General features: G+C 39.5%; 1 protein-coding gene across 1 annotated transcript in view; it reads left to right on the plus strand.

Annotated features, from left to right (window-relative positions):
* slc2a11b (solute carrier family 2 member 11b) overlaps positions 1-16532 on the plus strand; it is a 93558-nt gene that overhangs the window by 23679 nt on the left and 53347 nt on the right. The window contains exons 3-5 of the mRNA XM_068005627.1: positions 9828-9988; positions 12400-12524; positions 14301-14430. Coding sequence (XP_067861728.1) covers positions 9828-9988; positions 12400-12524; positions 14301-14430 — 416 coding nt within the window. The remainder of the gene's footprint in view (positions 1-9827; positions 9989-12399; positions 12525-14300; positions 14431-16532) is intronic.

Raw genomic sequence — 16532 nt, forward strand, 5'->3', positions numbered from 1 at the left:
ATTTTTTCCCTCCCAGTCCAGGGTCACTGAATTATAGTGCCTTCACTGATGTCCTGGATCAGCTAACTCAGAGCAAATCAAGGATCCATCTTGGAACCATCTTGGTCTGTACAGCTCAGTACCACTCTGGGGTGATGCAGCTACCCACTGAGCCCTCAGGTGAGCCAGGAAGGCCATTTTTGAACAGATCAGTGTCCTGAGCTCAAGAGAATTGTTGAGCGAAAGCTGGGAACACCTGACCTTTCAGTCAGAGAATAGTGCAGAAGAGGAGGCTTGGAAAAGAAAATGAAACACATTAAAAATGAGAAAAATAAAAGAGCAGTTGTGTCATTTTACCTCCTTCACACTGCTTTGCCTTGAGTCAGAAGGTTGTGGGTTCAAAAATCCCTCTCCGGAGACTTGAGCACAAAATCTAGGCTGACACGTCAGTGCAGTGCTGAGGGAGTGCTGCACTGTCTGAGGTGCTGTCTTTCGGATGAGACGTTAAACCGAGGCCCTGTCTGCCCTCGCAGGTGGATGTAAAAGTTCCCATGGTGATATTTCAAAGAAGAACAGGGGAATTCCCTCCGGTGTGCTGACCAATATTTATCCCTCAACCAGCATCACTAAAAACAGATTATATGGCAATTATCACATTGCTGTTTGTGGGAACTCACTGTGCGCAAATTAGCAACCACGTTTCCTACGCTATAACAGTGACTACACTACAAAAAAAGTACATTCATTTTCTATAAAGTGCTTTGGGATGTCCTGAGGCCATTGTCTTCTGTCTGTCTTTCTTTCTGTCTTTCCCTTCTTTCGTTCGTTCTCTCTGTCTTTCTGTCATTCTTTCTGTCTTCCTTTCTGTCCTTCTGTCTTTTTTTCTGCCTTTCTTTGTTTCTGTCGTTTCTTCTGTTTTTCTTTCTGTTCTTTCATTCTGCCTTTCTTCCTGTCTTTCTACTTTCTTCCTGTCTTTCTCTCTTTCTCCCTTTCTTCCTGTCTTTCTTTCTTTCTTTCTTTCTTTCTTTCTTTCAGTCTTGCTTCCTGTCTTTCCTTGTTTCTTCCTGTCTTTTTTCTTTCTGCCTTTCTTTCTGTCTCTCTTTTTCTTTCTGCCATTCTTCCGGTCTTTCTTTCTTTGTCCTTCTTTCTTTCTTTGTCTTTCTTCCTTTCTTTCTGTCTTTCGTTCTCTTTCTTTCTTCCTGAATTTTTTCTTTGTCTTTCTTTTTTGTTTGTCTTTATTTCTGCTTTTCTCTCTGTCTTTCTTTCTGCCATTCTTCCTATCTAATTTCTGAAATTACGAAAGTATGAGGTGCGAGTTGGCTATAATACATTGGGTATCTTTACTAAAAGGGATGACGGTGGATAGGCAATGGCCAATATTTAAAGAATGTGTACAGGAATTACAACAATTATTCATTCCTGTCTGGTGCAAAAATAAAACAGGAAAGGTGGATCAACTGTGGCTTACAAAAGAAATTAGGGATAGTATTAGATCCAAAGAGGAGGCATATAAAATTGCCAGAGAAAGCGGCAAGCCTGAGGATTGGGAGCAGTTCAGAATTCAGCAAAGGAGGACAACGAGATTGATTAAGAGGGGGAAAATAGAGTATGAGAGTAAACTAGCAGGGAACATAAAAACTGACTGTAAAAGCTTCCATAAATATGTCAAGAAAAAAAGATTAGTGAAGACAAATGTAGGTCGCTTACAGTCAGAAATGGGGGAAATTATAATGGGGAACAAAGAAATGACAGAACAATTAAACACATACTTTGGTTCTGTCTTCACAAAGGAGGATACAAATAACCTGCCAGAAATGTTAGGGAACCAAGGGTCCAGTGAGAGGGAGGAACTGAAGGAAACCAGTATTAGTAGAAAAATAGTGCTAGGGAAATTAATGAGGCTAAAGGCTGACAAATCCCCAGGGCCTGATAATCAACATCCCAGAGTACTAAAGGAAGTGGCCCTGGAAATAGTGGATGCATTGGTGATCATCTTCCAAAATTCTATAGACGCTGGAACAGTTCCTACAAATTGGAGCGTGGCAAATGTAACCCCAGTATTTAAAAAAGGAGGGAGAGAAAAAACAGGGAATTACAGACCAGTTAGCCTAACATCAGTAGTGGGGAAAATGCTCGAGTCTATTATAAAAGATGTGATAACAGAACACTTGGAGGGCATTAACGGGACTGGACAAAGTCAGCATGGGTTTATGAAAGGGAAATCATGCTTAACAAATCTACTGGAGTTTTTTGAGGATGTAACTAGTAAAATAGATAGGGGAGAACCAGTGGATGTGGTGTATTTGGATTTTCAGAAGGCTTTTGATAAGGTCCCACACAAGAAATTAGTGTGCAAAATTAAAGCACGTGGGATTGGGGTGAATATACTGGCATGGATTGAGAATTGGTTGACACATAGGAAACAGAGAGTCGGAATAAACGGGTCTTTTTCCGGGTGGCAGGTAGTGACCAGTGGGGTACCGCAGGGATCAGTGCTTGGGCCCCAGCTATTCACAATATATATCAATGATTTGAATGAGGGAACTAAATGTAACATTTCCAAGTTTGTAGACGATACAAAGCTGGGGTGGAATGTTAGCTGTGAGGAGGATGCAAAGAGGCTCCAAAGTGATTTGGACAAGTTGGGTGAGTGGGCAAGAACATGGCAGATGCAGTATAACGTGGATAAATGTGAGGTTACCCACTATGGTTGTAAAAACAGAAAGGCAGATTATTATCTGAATGGTGATAGATTGGGAAAAGGGGAGGTGCAACGAGACCTGGGTGTCCCTATACACCAGTCGCTGAAAGTGAGCATTCAGGTGCAGCAAGCAGTTAGGAAGGCAAATGGTATGTTGGCCTTCATTGCAAGAGGATTTGAGTACAGGAGCAGGGATGTCTTACTGCAGTTATACAGGGCCTTGGTGAGACCACATCTGGAGTATTGTGTGCAGTTTTGATCTCCTTATCTGAGAAAGGATGTCCTTGCCATGGAGGGAGTGCAACGAAGGTTTACCAGACTGATTCCTGGGATGGCAGGACTGACGTATGAGGAGAGATTGGGTCGACTAGGCCTATATTCACTAGAGTTTAGAAGAATGAGAAGTGATCTCATCGAAACATATAAAATCCTAACAGGACTAGACAGACTAGATGCAGGGTGGATGTACCCGATGGATGGGGAGTCCAGAACCAGGGGTCACAGTCTCATGATACGGGGTATGCCATTTAGAACCGAGATGAGGAGAAATTTCTTCACTCAGAGGGTGGTGAAACTGTGGAATTCTCTACCACAGAAGGCAGTGGAAGCCAAGTCATTAGATGTATTCAAGAAGGAGAGAGATATATTTCTTAATACTAAAGGGATCAAGGGATATGGGGAAAAAGCGGGAACAGGGTACTGAGTTAGACGATCAGCCATGATCATTTTGGATGGCGGAGCAGGCCCGAAGGGCCAGATGGCCTACTCCTGCTCCTATTTTCTATGTTTCTATGTTTCTTTCTTTCTGTCTTTGTCTTTCTTTCTTTCTTTCTTCCTGTCTTTCTTTCTTTCTTTCTTCCTGTCTTTCTTTCTTTCTTCCTGTTTTTTTGTTTGTCTGTCTTTCTTTCTGTCTGTCTTTCTTTCTGTCTTTCTTTCTTTCTGTCTTTCTTTCTTCCTGCCTTTCTTTCTTTCTTCCAGTCTTTCTGCCTTTCTTTTTGTCTTTCTTTATTCATTCCTGTCTTTCTATTCTCTCTTTTTTTCTTTCTTTCTGACACTCTTTATTCCTGTCTTTCTTTGTTTCTTCCTCTCTTTCCTTCTTTTTTCTTTCTGTCATTCTTCCTGTCTTTCTTTCTTTCTGTCCTTGTCTATCTTTCTGTCTTTCTTTCTTTGTAATTCTTTCATTCTGTCATTCTTTCGTTTATTCTTTTTTCTTTGAGTTTCTTCTTTCATTCTTTGTCTTCCATCCTTTCTGTCTGTTTTTCTTTCTTTCTGTCTTTCTTTCTGACACTCTTTCTTCTTGCCTTTCTTTGTTTCTTTCTGCCTTTCTTTCTGTCTCTCTTTCTTTCTTTCTGCCTTTCTTCCTGTCTTTCTTTCTTTCCTTCTCTCTGTCTTTGTTTCTGTCATTCTTTCTTTGTCATTCTTTCTTTGTCTTTCATTCTTTCTGTACTTTCTGCCTTTCTTCCTGTCTTTCTTTGTTACTGCCTGTCTTTCTTCGTTTATCTTTGTCTTTCTTTTTTCCTGTTTTTCTTCTTCTTGTCTTTCTTTGTCTTTCTTTCTGCCTTTCTTTCTTTCTTTGTCTTTCTTTCTTTCTTTCTGTCTTTCTTATTTCTTTCTTTGTCTTCCTTTCTTTCTTTCCTCCTGTCTTTCTTCTTTCTCTGCCTTGCTTTCTGTCTGTCTTTTTTTCTTTCTTCCCGTCTTTCTGTCTTTCTTTCTTCCTATCTTCCAGGCTTACTTCTTTCTTTCTTGCTGTCTTTCTTTCTTTGTCTTTCTTTCCTTCTGTCTTTTTTTTGTTTGTCTTTCTGTCTTTTTCTTTCTTTCTGCCTTTCTGTGTGTCTTTTTTTCTTTCTTCCAGTCTTTCTTCTTTCTTTCGTTCTTTGTCTTTCTTTCTTTCTGTCTTTCTTTGTCTTTCTGTCTTTTTTATTTCTTTCTTTGTCTTTCTACTTTCTCTGTCCTTTCTTTCTGCTTTCTTTCTGACTTTCTTTGTCTTTCATTCTTTCTTTCTTTCATTCTTCCTGTCTTTCTTTGTTTCTGTCTTTCTTTATTTCTGTCCTTTTTTTCTCTCTGTCCTTTTGTCTTTCTTTCCTTCTTCCTTTGTCTTTCTTTCTGTCTTTCTTTTTCTTTGTCTTTCTTTCTGTCTTTCTTTGTCTTTCTGTCTTTCTTTCTTTCTTCCTTTGTCTTTCTTTCTTCCTGTCTTTCTTTCTGTCTTTCTTTTTGTTACTGTCTTTCTTTTTCTTTGTCTCTCTTTCTTTCTGCCCTTATTTCTCTCTTTCTTTCTTTCTTTCTTTCTGTCTTTCTTTTCCTTTCTCTTTCTTTCTTTCTGTCTTTCTTTCTTCCTTTGTTTGTCTGTCTTTCTTTCTGTCTGTCTTTCTTTCTGTCTTTCTTTCTGTCTTTCTTTCTTCCTGCCTTTCTTTCTTTCTTCCAGTCTTTCTGCCTTTCTTTTTGTCTTTCTTTATTGATTCCTGTCTTTCTATTCTCTCTTTTTTCTTTCTTTCTGACACTCTTTATTCCTGTCTTTCTTTGTTTCTTCCTCTCTTTCCTTCTTTTTTCTTTCTGTCATTCTTCCTGTCTTTCTTTCTTTCTGTCCTTGTCTATCTTTCTGTCTTTCTTTCTTTGTAATTCTTTCATTCTGTCATTCTTTCGTTTATTCTTTTTTCTTTGAGTTTCTTCTTTCATTCTTTGTCTTCCATCCTTTCTGTCTGTTTTTCTTTCTTTCTGTCTTTCTTTCTGACACTCTTTCTTCTTGCCTTTCTTTGTTTCTTTCTGCCTTTCTTTCTGTCTCTCTTTCTTTCTGCCTTTCTTCCTGTCTTTCATTCTTTCCTTCTCTCTGTCTTTGTTTCTGTCATTCTTTCTTTGTCATTCTTTCTTTGTCTTTCATTCGTTCTGTACTTTCTGCCTTTCTTCCTGTCTTTCTTTGTTACTGCCTGTCTTTCTTCGTTTATCTTTGTCTTTCTTTTTTCCTGTTTTTCTTCTTCCTGTCTTTCTTTGTCTTTCTTTCTGCCTTTCTTTCTTTCTTTCTTTCTTTCTTTCTTTCTTTCTTTCTTTCTGTCTTTCTTATTTCTTTCTTTGTCTTCCTTTCTTTCTTTCCTCCTGTCTTTCTTCTTTCTCTGCCTTGCTTTCTGTCTGTCTTTTTTTCTTTCTTCCCATCTTTCTGTCTTTCTTTCTTCCTATCTTCCAGGCTTACTTCTTTCTTTCTTGCTGTCTTTCTTTCTTTGTCTTTCTTTCCTTCTGTCTTTTTTTTGTTTGTCTTTCTGTCTTTTTCTTTCTTTCTGCCTTTCTTTCTGTGTGTCTTTTTTTCTTTCTTCCAGTCTTTCTTCTTTCTTTCGTTCTTTGTCTTTCTTTCTTTCTTTCTTTCTGCCTTTCTTTTTTGCTTATATTTCTGTCTTTCTTTCTTTTTGTCTTTCTTTGTCTTTCTGTCTTTTTTATTTCTTTCTTTGTCTTTCTACTTTCTCTGTCCTTTCTTTCTGCTTTCTTTCTGACTTTCTTTGTCTTTCATTCTTTCTTTCTTTCATTCTTCCCGTCTTTCTTTGTTTCTGTCTTTCTTTGTTTCTGTCCTTTTTTTCTCTCTGTCCTTTTGTCTTTCTTTCCTTCTTCCTTTGTCTTTCTTTCTGTCTTTCTTTTTCTTTGTCTTTTTTCTGTCTTTCTTTGTCTTTCTGTCTTTCTTTCTTTCTTCCTTTGTCTTTCTTTCTTCCTGTCTTTCTTTCTGTCTTTCTTTTTGTTACTGTCTTTCTTTTTCTTTGTCTCTCTTTCTTTCTGCCCTTATTTCTCTCTTTCTTTCTTTCTTTCTTTCTGTCTTTCTTTTCCTTTCTCTTTCTTTCTTTCTGTCTTTCTTTCTTCCTTTGTTTGTCTGTCTTTCTTTCTGTCTGTCTTTCTTTCTGTCTTTCTTTCTTTCTGTCTTTCTTTCTTCCTGCCTTTCTTTCTTTCTTCCAGTCTTTCTGCCTTTCTTTTTGTCTTTCTTTATTTATTCCTGTCTTTCTATTCTCTCTTTTTTTCTTTCTTTCTGACACTCTTTATTCCTGTCTTTCTTTGTTTCTTCCTCTCTTTCCTTCTTTTTTCTTTCTGTCATTCTTCCTGTCTTTCTTTCTTTCTGTCCTTGTCTATCTTTCTGTCTTTCTTTCTTTGTAATTCTTTCATTCTGTCATTCTTTCGTTTATTCTTTTTTCTTTGAGTTTCTTCTTTCATTCTTTGTCTTCCATCCTTTCTGTCTGTTTTTCTTTCTTTCTGTCTTTCTTTCTGACACTCTTTCTTCTTGCCTTTCTTTGTTTCTTTCTGCCTTTCTTTCTGTCTCTCTTTCTTTCTGCCTTTCTTCCTGTCTTTCTTTCTTTCCTTCTCTCTGTCTTTGTTTCTGTCATTCTTTCTTTGTCATTCTTTCTTTGTCTTTCATTCTTTCTGTACTTTCTGCCTTTCTTCCTGTCTTTCTTTGTTACTGCCTGTCTTTCTTCGTTTATCTTTGTCTTTCTTTTTTCCTGTTTTTCTTCTTCCTGTCTTTCTTTGTCTTTCTTTCTGCCTTTCTTTCTTTCTTTCTTTCTTTCTTTCTGTCTTTCTTATTTCTTTCTTTGTCTTCCTTTCTTTCTTTCCTCCTGTCTTTCTTCTTTCTCTGCCTTGCTTTCTGTCTGTCTTTTTTTCTTTCTTCCCATCTTTCTGTCTTTCTTTCTTCCTATCTTCCAGGCTTACTTCTTTCTTTCTTGCTGTCTTTCTTTCTTTGTCTTTCTTTCCTTCTGTCTTTTTTTTGTTTGTCTTTCTGTCTTTTTCTTTCTTTCTGCCTTTCTTTCTGTGTGTCTTTTTTTCTTTCTTCCAGTCTTTCTTCTTTCTTTCGTTCTTTGTCTTTCTTTCTTTCTTTCTTTCTTTCTTTCTGCCTTTCTTTTTTGCTTATCTTTCTGTCTTTCTTTCTTTCTGTCTTTCTTTGTCTTTCTGTCTTTTTTATTTCTTTCTTTGTCTTTCTACTTTCTCTGTCCTTTCTTTCTGCTTTCTTTCTGACTTTCTTTGTCTTTCATTCTTTCTTTCTTTCATTCTTCCCGTCTTTCTTTGTTTCTGTCTTTCTTTGTTTCTGTCCTTTTTTTCTCTCTGTCCTTTTGTCTTTCTTTCCTTCTTCCTTTGTCTTTCTTTCTGTCTTTCTTTTTCTTTGTCTGTCTTTCTGTCTTTCTTTGTCTTTCTGTCTTGCTTTCTTTCTTCCTTTGTCTTTCTTTCTTCCTGTCTTTCTTTCTGTCTTTCTTTTTGTTACTGTCTTTCTTTTTCTTTGTCTCTCTTTCTTTCTGCCCTTATTTCTCTCTTTCTTTCTTTCTTTCTTTCTGTCTTTCTTTTCCTTTCTCTTTCTTTCTTTCTGTCTTTCTTTCTTCCTGCCTTTCTTTCTTCCTTCCAGTCTTTCTGCCTTTCTTTTTGTCTTTCTTTATTTATTCCTGTCTTTCTATTCTCTCTTTTTTTCTTTCTTTCTGACACTCTTTATTCCTGTCTTTCTTTGTTTCTTCCTCTCTTTCCTTCTTCTTTCTTTCTGTCATTCTTCCTGTCTTTCTTTCTTTCTGTCCTTGTCTATCTTTCTGTCTTTCTTTCTTTGTAATTCTTTCATTCTGTCATTCTTTCGTTTATTCTTTTTTCTTTCTGAGTTTCTTCTTTCATTCTTTGTCTTCCATCCTTTCTGTCTGTTTTTCTTTCTTTCTGTCTTTCTTTCTGACACTCTTTCTTCTTGCCTTTCTTTGTTTCTTTCTGCCTTTCTTTCTGTCTCTCTTTCTTTCTGCCTTTCTTCCTGTCTTTCTTTCTTTCCTTCTCTCTGTCTTTGTTTCTGTCATTCTTTCTTTGTCATTCTTTCTTTGTCTTTCATTCTTTCTGTACTTTCTGCCTTTCTTCCTGTCTTTCTTTGTTACTGCCTGTCTTTCTTCGTTTATCTTTGTCTTTCCTTTTTCCTGTTTTTCTTCTTCTTGTCTTTCTTTGTCTTTCTTTCTGCCTTTCTTTCTTTCTTTGTCTTTCTTTCTTTCTTTCTTTCTTTCTGTCTTTCTTATTTCTTTCTTTGTCTTCCTTTCTTTCTTTCCTCCTGTCTTTCTTCTTTCTCTGCCTTGCTTTCTATCTGTCTTTTTTTCTTTCTTCCCGTCTTTCTGTCTTTCTTTCTTCCTATCTTCCAGGCTTACTTCTTTCTTTCTTGCTGTCTTTCTTTCTTTGTCTTTCTTTCTGTCTTTCTTTTTCTTTGTCTTTCTTTCTGTCTTTCTTTGTCTTTCTGTCTTACTTTCTTTCTTCCTTTGTCTTTCTTTCTTCCTGTCTTTCTTTCTGTCTTTCTTTTTGTTACTGTCTTTCTTTTTCTTTGTATCTCTTTCTTTCTGCCCTTATTTCTCTCTTTCTTTCTTTCTTTCTTTCTTTCTTTCTGTCTTTCTTTTCCTTTCTCTTTCTTTCTTTCTGTCTTTCTTTCTTCCTTTGTCTTTCTGTCTTTCTTTCTGTCTTTCTATTTTCCTGTTTTTTTCTGTCTTTCTTTCTTTCTTCCTTTGTCTTTTTTCTTTGTCTTTCTTTCTTCTTTCTGTGTCCTTTCTGACTTTCTTTCTTTCTTTTTGTCTTTCTTTCTCCCTGTCTTTCTTTCTCCCTGTCTTTCTTTCTCCCTGTCTTTCTTTCTCCCTTTCTTTCTTTCTTTGTCTTTCTTTCTTTCTGCCTCTCTCTTTCTTTGTTTCTGTCTTTCTTTTTCTTTCTCTTTGTCTGCCTTTCTTTCTTCCTGTCTTTCTTTCTTTCTCTATGTCCTTCTCTATTTCTTCCTGTCTTTCTTTCTTTCTCTATGTCCTTCTCTATTTCTTTCTGTCTTTCTTTCCTTCCCACTTGGCTGGTGGATTAATTCCTATTATTTTACTATGAAAATCGAATTGAAAGTAACACACACAAGATCGCTGAGTATCAAGATCATGAGATGAAAGCTATTTACCAGTTTACAAGAAGGGCCTTTTTTATTGCTTTGCAGTACATATAGTGGAAAAGACTACCGATTTATAAAGTTTATGAAAGAATACAGCTAAGTTTGCTTAATAGCTGGCTGAGGACAAGGTAGGGAATTAGATAAAGAGCTGAAGGATAGTATTAATATTTGTCCAGGATTTTTCTCTGCATTAAAGTTATTAGCATCTGATTATCCAAGGCCTATGATGATTTTGTTCTCAATGGCTGTATTGTCTCAAATCTCCAGCATGTACAGAAATTCATTAATGAGACGTGGGACATTCGGTACAGCAGTAATCTGGACAAAAGTCTGCTGAGACTTCTGTGGTCTATAACCGTTTCGACTTTTACCCTGGGTGGATTTCTGGGGGCATGGATGGGAGGACCCCTGGCCATCAGATTCGGTCGGTAAGTCTCTGCATGTTTATTGATGTGTGACTCTCAGTGCTGCAGGGTGCACTGTATGGGGAGCCCCTGGTCTCAACTTGCAGATTACCTCACAATAACATGTAGTAACGGCATCATTACTGTTATTCCTGTTGTGTGGCTCGCCACATTACCAAGGACACATTGCGCATTGGGAGGTGGCAGCAACATTACCAGGCGCTGGCAGCACAGACACAGACCCAAACCAGAATGAAACTCGCCTTAAAATTAAAATAGCTTACCCAGGGATCATTAATTGGTGTTTACTTTTCACCATAAATTCCCAGGTTTTCTTCTGGATTGGAAAAACCAGGGGGTAGAATTTTGGCAGGGGATCGGTGGAAACCCTTGAGAAACAGGCGTAAACAGCTGAAGCCATTTCTCTGGAGTTGCTATCAATCTTCTGTCAAAGTTATGGCGGACAATCTGGGACACCCCCACCCCACTGAAACTAGTGGCAAATGTTTCATCATTTCTGTCTCTATTTCAAAGATCTCAAGCTCTGTCTTGGTTCCTCTGTATTTCAGTGCTGCAGTCCATTTATTCATGGCCTAAAACTTGAAAATTCAGCTTCTATTGATCCTAATTTGCCCATTTGAAATACAAATTGTCTCCGTGCAGTCACATGTGAGGAAAACCTCACACAGTACAAACATGATCACAAAACTACTCAAACCTGTTGAAAAATACAGTTGAGGGGATTGGTTGAACGTTTGACCGTTTAACCCAATCAAAGACATCACATGCCAGGCGGTTGACCAATCACAGCCTTTAGCATGTCACCAGCAAAAAAGAGTTCACCTCCACTTGGGGGAAAGAATTTTTCAAAAAAACATTAAAAAATCACGACCGTGGTTCAACCACAGATCATGTGATCAAACTGGAATGGTGACCTATGCTTGCAGCACAGCTGGATGTCAGAGAAAGCGCATTCTTCACTTCCACCACTGGCATCCTTTCCATTCTTGCCTCCAGCTGCTCCATCTTCAGCGGCAGAGTCTTCATTTGACTTGGTCCCTCACTTTAGAATGTTCTCCTTAAATCCCACTACCTTGCTACCTTTCTCCCCTACTTCAAAAGCCTCCTGAAAGCCTATCTTACTGATCTTGCCTCCAGCCACCTCCTTTAACTCTTCTCCCAGTGTGCGTTTTCTCCTCTGTGAAGGGCTTCTGGAAACTTTGCTGTATTAAATATAAATGATATTGTCCTGTCTACAGTCAGTCCCCTCATGTACGGTATAGCCAATCCATTATTATTTAATTAATGTTCATGTAAAACAATGAATTCCTGGGACATGCAACAACAGATTGGAGCTAAGTTGCATCTGGATTGAAAAGATAGCTGGGGTCAGTAGTGTAATGCACCAATAGTGTATTGGTCCCGAGCACCACGATCACGCTTACATTACATCACACTCAACTTGTAATTCCACAGGTGGTTTTATTTCCTTGTTGTAATAATCCAGTCTCTCTCTGGCTCAGCATCAGCCATGGCTCAGTTGGTAGCACTCTCGTCTCTGAGTCAGAAGGTTGTAGATTCAAGTCACACTCCAGAGACTTGAGCACATAATCCAGGTTGATGCTCCAGTGCAGCACAGAGAAAGTGCTGCACAATCGGAGGTGCCGTCTTTCAGATAAGACATTAAACCGAGGCCCCGTCTGTCCTCTCAGTTGGATGTAAAAGATCCCACAGCACTATTTCGAAGAACAGCTGGGGAGTTCTCCACGATGTCCTGGCCAACCTCACTTAAAAGAAAAGATTACCTGGTCATTATCTCATTGCTGTTTGTGGGATCTTGCTGTGCTCAAATTGGCTGCCACGTTTCCTACATTATAACAGTGACTACGCTTCAAAAGTACTTTATTGGCTGTAAAGCACTTTGGGACGTCCAGAGATTATGAAAGGCACTATATAGATGCAAGTCTTTCTTTCTTCTTTCTTTTTCCCTCACACGTCATCTTCAAGGCCTCTGATTTATAGTTTACAAATAAAAAAACAGAACTTCTCAAGGAAAAGGCCCACCACTGCCTTCTCGGGGCAACTGGCAATGGGCAATAAGTGTGGCCTTACCAGCATCACCCACATCCCCTGAACAATTTTTAAAAAAAAATGGAGCATCACAGAACTCGATTCTCAAAACACCAACAAAAATTTCAGAGTCCCATGTAGTGAAACCATAATCTGATTTATTCAGTCACCATAAATCAGCAGCCCTGATTAAGGTCCACATGCACACACGCTGTTCTGGGGCCGACTGTGGTATGCAGCAAGTGTGCCGGTAGCTGAGCGAAGACCAGTGACTATACAGAGCATTGTCTCTTTGCACTGTGTGTGGATTGAATGTTGTTTAGTGACCTATATTCTGTCCAATGCAGTTTGCTTCTGTGTTTCAGGAAGGGGGCACTTTTACTCATCAACATCCTTGTTTTGGTCGGATCTGCTTTGATGGGAGCGAGTAGCTCTGCCGGCATGTTTGAACTTTTAATTGTTGGCAGATTTCTTGTGGGACTACACTCAGGTATGGGAAAGCCGCAGCAATCCTTCCATAGATACAGGAGTGCACAGGAGCGATTGGCTGCGTGTGGCAGCTGAACCAGGCCCTTCACAGCTACAGACTGCAGGGCTGTGAGTAGGGTCACCAACCCTCCAGGATTGGCCTGGAGTCCCTAGGAAATGAACATTAATCTCCAGGAAACTGCTGCAAGCAAATTGTGTATTTTTTTCATTTTCTTTGAACAGTGCTGTTTATTAGTTATAAAAAATATTGGAGCTGGGAGAAATGCTGTTTGATTGACAGTCAAGCATCATCCATTGGGTAATGAAGTGCGGTGAACAGTGAGGATGGGCGTGCCGGGCGACCAATGGGCGGCAGTGGGGGCGGGGCAGTTGGAGGCAGGAGGTCATGTGATGAAACCTCCAGGAATACATTCAGCCAGAGTTGGCAACCCCAGCTGTGAGGGCCAGTACCGTCCCTTTATAAAGTGTAAAGCCTTCCAGTGTTGGCAAATTCAAGCACTTCACATGCTCATGGGTTTTAAGCATTTATACTTGTTGATTAACACTCCTCTCAGGCTAAAATGAAAGGACTAGTTGAAAACAAAGTGCTGCTTTGTCCTTGAGCCCTAACTATCTGGTTTTGTGTAAAAAAATCTCATTTTGATTGTACTTGAGCAAGAAATTCTGGGAACTTTTTTTAAAAAAAGAATTAAGTCCCAATATAAAACCTTAGCAGTAAAAACAGAAACCGCTGGAAATACTGGTGGTCATTCAGCATCTGTAATGAGAAAAGGCAGGGTTAGCCATTCTAGGTGTGCACCCATCATCATCATTTAGTTTTGTTCAGGGTCCACACCAGAAATATTATCGTGACTTTTCTCTTTACAGATTCTGATGGATGTGCTGTGTATTTCCAGCACTTTCTACATCAGTTTCACATTTCCTGCATTTGCAGTTTAACTTTTTATGAAACCTCTGGTTAATCTGGTTAAAAATTGGTCCAGACTATGCCGAGGTTCCCATTCCACCAAGTGTTTCCTTCTGGCTTCACCTTCCGTTTCGAACCGCACGTTAATTAGAAGAAATGAATTTCACATCCAGTGCTTGTTGGGAAGTACAAGGAGGACTACACTGAGGGTTCCGTGGGCTAATGTACAGTATAATGTAGCACTGAGCCATACAGACCGGGAAGGTTCCTGTATTCAATCGCTGGATTGTGACATATTAGTTGATCTTAGCCAGGGTGGCCTTGCAACCTTGGTTCCCTGATTTTTTTTTTATTGTTTAATCCCATTTTTAAAACATCTACCACCTTTACATCAACCCCGGATCTCCTCTGGTACATTTGAGAGGGTGGATAAATGCCCTGCTCTTGACGGGGGCTGCTTTCTGTGCACTGGAAACCATGTGAGAATGGCCTATGTGAATTCATCGTCCGGTTCTTGCTCCATTCCTCTGCTACGTGACTGACCTCTTCTTGGACCCTGCTCCTGACAACCTGACTGAGATCTGAAACTCGGCAAGTGGAAAATTCTTCCACAAACGTGAATTCTACCAATTGACATTGGCAGATCAAATTACATGCCACTGGGCTGTGGAAGTCTGCAGTTTAATGTAAACTCTGCCCTGGACACCAATGCCAGGAGTGAACCCTGGAAGGGTTGCTCTGCAGGGCACTTTGCAAAGAAATGACTGACATTGCATGAAAATAAAGAGTAACTAATTGCGCACTGTGTAAAATGAGAGGCACTCGTTGGTCAATTTCTAATTTTTTTTTATTCAACTCTTTTCTTTGCAGGAATCAGCCTATGTGTGCAGCCCATGTACCTGGGAGAAATCGCATCCAAAGATCTGAGAGGGGCAATGTCTATGGGCACTTCAGTGTTCATAACTGTAGGACTTCTAATTGGACAGGTGATGGGACAGCGGTAAGGCAGAGTGAATATCTGGAGTTAAAACCAGTGGGGTAACATTTCTCTGGGGTTTCTCCCGATCTCGGACCTTAACCGCAATGGAGGATCATCAGATGCCCCAAAGAAATGGCAAAATGGCTGTTTCGAGTGTTTCTCTGGGGTTTCCATCGAAGTTGCGGCGGGTGGTCGGGAGATGTTAGCAGATTTCTCCATTACTGTCACAACTATGGGTTGTTAATCCATCAACAGTATCTTCGGCTTGATTCTAGCCCGAGTGGTTATAAAATAGCAAATTGAATAGATTGACTTACAACAGAGTTGCACTACAGCTGTCTTCAACATTACATTCAACAGTTATTATAGTTATAATACAACTGTCTACAGATTACACTAAATGACAAGCAATCAATACAACCTGAGGGACTTCCGACCGTACCCTCTTGAGAGCTCTCACTTTTGGGAGGGAGCATGCCCTATCTTTATACTATTTGGTTACATTGTTTTGTACATAAGCATCGTTGGTCTTATCTCATGGCAGTAAACCATCCCATCGTGCTGACGCCACGTTCGCAACTCAACCTCAACCTCCATCTCTGATTACAAGCTGTTACGTTCCTCTGAGGAATGCGTCCTTCTTATCTGAGCACAGCCCCCCTTATTCGGCCATGCACGGTCCCACCAATGTTGGTTTCATAGTGACCACATCTCTTGTTTTGGTGTAAATAGCCTCCTTAATGTTATCTATTCTATGGCCTCCCTGATGTTCTGCTGTGTGAGTTGTCCTTGTTCTCACAGAGATGCTGAACTTTTGCCCTCCTATTTTCTATGCTTGTTTTAAACCATATTCTTACAGGAGAATTCCCGAGGACATTCGATCCCAGACAGTCCTCAGCGAGATGCAAACAGCTCCATCGTTCTTAGTACTTACACGCAAGGGTAGACTTTAATGCTTGTGCAGCAATGGTCGGGAGCTCTGCCCATCAGCCATGTGTATCAGGAAATGATGGCTGTGCTGTGTGCAGTTTTCCACCATTAACTTTAATGGGTAGAAAATTTTGAGAGTGCACCCATGAATATATCCCCATATATGCAGCTGGCAGGTGAGGCTGCTGCTGGTAGCACACATTCATGAGTTCCCCCCTATAGAACCCTGAGTGGTTTATTCACAATTATTAATTGACCCTATTCCTGCAGTATCGCATATAACGTATACTGTGCCCATTATACAACATATTACACAACATATACCATAAGATCAATCACTGAACCCAACAGGGAGGAGCGACTGAACCCAACAGCCTGAGGGAGGAGAACTGAACCCAACAGCCTGAGAGAGGAGCAACTGAGCCCAGTCTGATGGATGAGTCACTGAGCCCAGTCGTGTGAGAGAGGAGTCACTGAGCACAATAGTATGAGGGTTGAAGCAGTGAGTGTGAAAGGAGTCTCACCTGTAATTTTTGTCTGCTTTATAGTCCAATGTAATCCTTTTCAAATGTCCTCATTACCTCTCTTACATACTCTGCTTCCATCAAGTAAATTTTCCTTAACAACACTCTTCAGTGAACTTACTCAGGTAAACATGGCTGACGCAAGTGGATTTTTGTCTGTGTTGAATTTTTAACTTATATTTTGCTGGAAACAGCAAGGGAGTGGTTAAAACTGGTCACAGGGTTAAGATCAGTCATGGCTAGCAATTTTCTGCAAGATGGAGGCAATTTACATTACAATCTGGCATGCGAAAGGGACACTTCAGATGTGATGTCCCTAAGGGGGTCTTGGTAATACCTTGCTGCTTAGCTGTTGTTCTTTCAATTTGCTCAGCTTGACACTTTGGTTACAAATAGACTACAGAATGTCTCTATATCTCACTGAAAGTGGCAATTACATTTGGGTGGATAAACATTCAAAGTAATTGATAACCTGTGAATGGCCGTTGATCTAATGTAACTCTGAAAGATGCAGTTATCTATTGCTTTTTGCTTCAAAGGAGGTTGAATTATATATTTGGGCTGACTTTATGCCTGAAAAAAAATCAGTTTTCAGTTTTCCAGTCAGCAAAAATATTCTGTTTTAGGTTTGTGCCAATCAGCAGAGAAACTCGATTATGTTGAAACTCT

This window comes from Heptranchias perlo, chromosome 25 (genome assembly GCF_035084215.1).
Source record: "Heptranchias perlo isolate sHepPer1 chromosome 25, sHepPer1.hap1, whole genome shotgun sequence".
Taxonomy (NCBI): Eukaryota; Metazoa; Chordata; class Chondrichthyes; order Hexanchiformes; family Hexanchidae; genus Heptranchias; species Heptranchias perlo.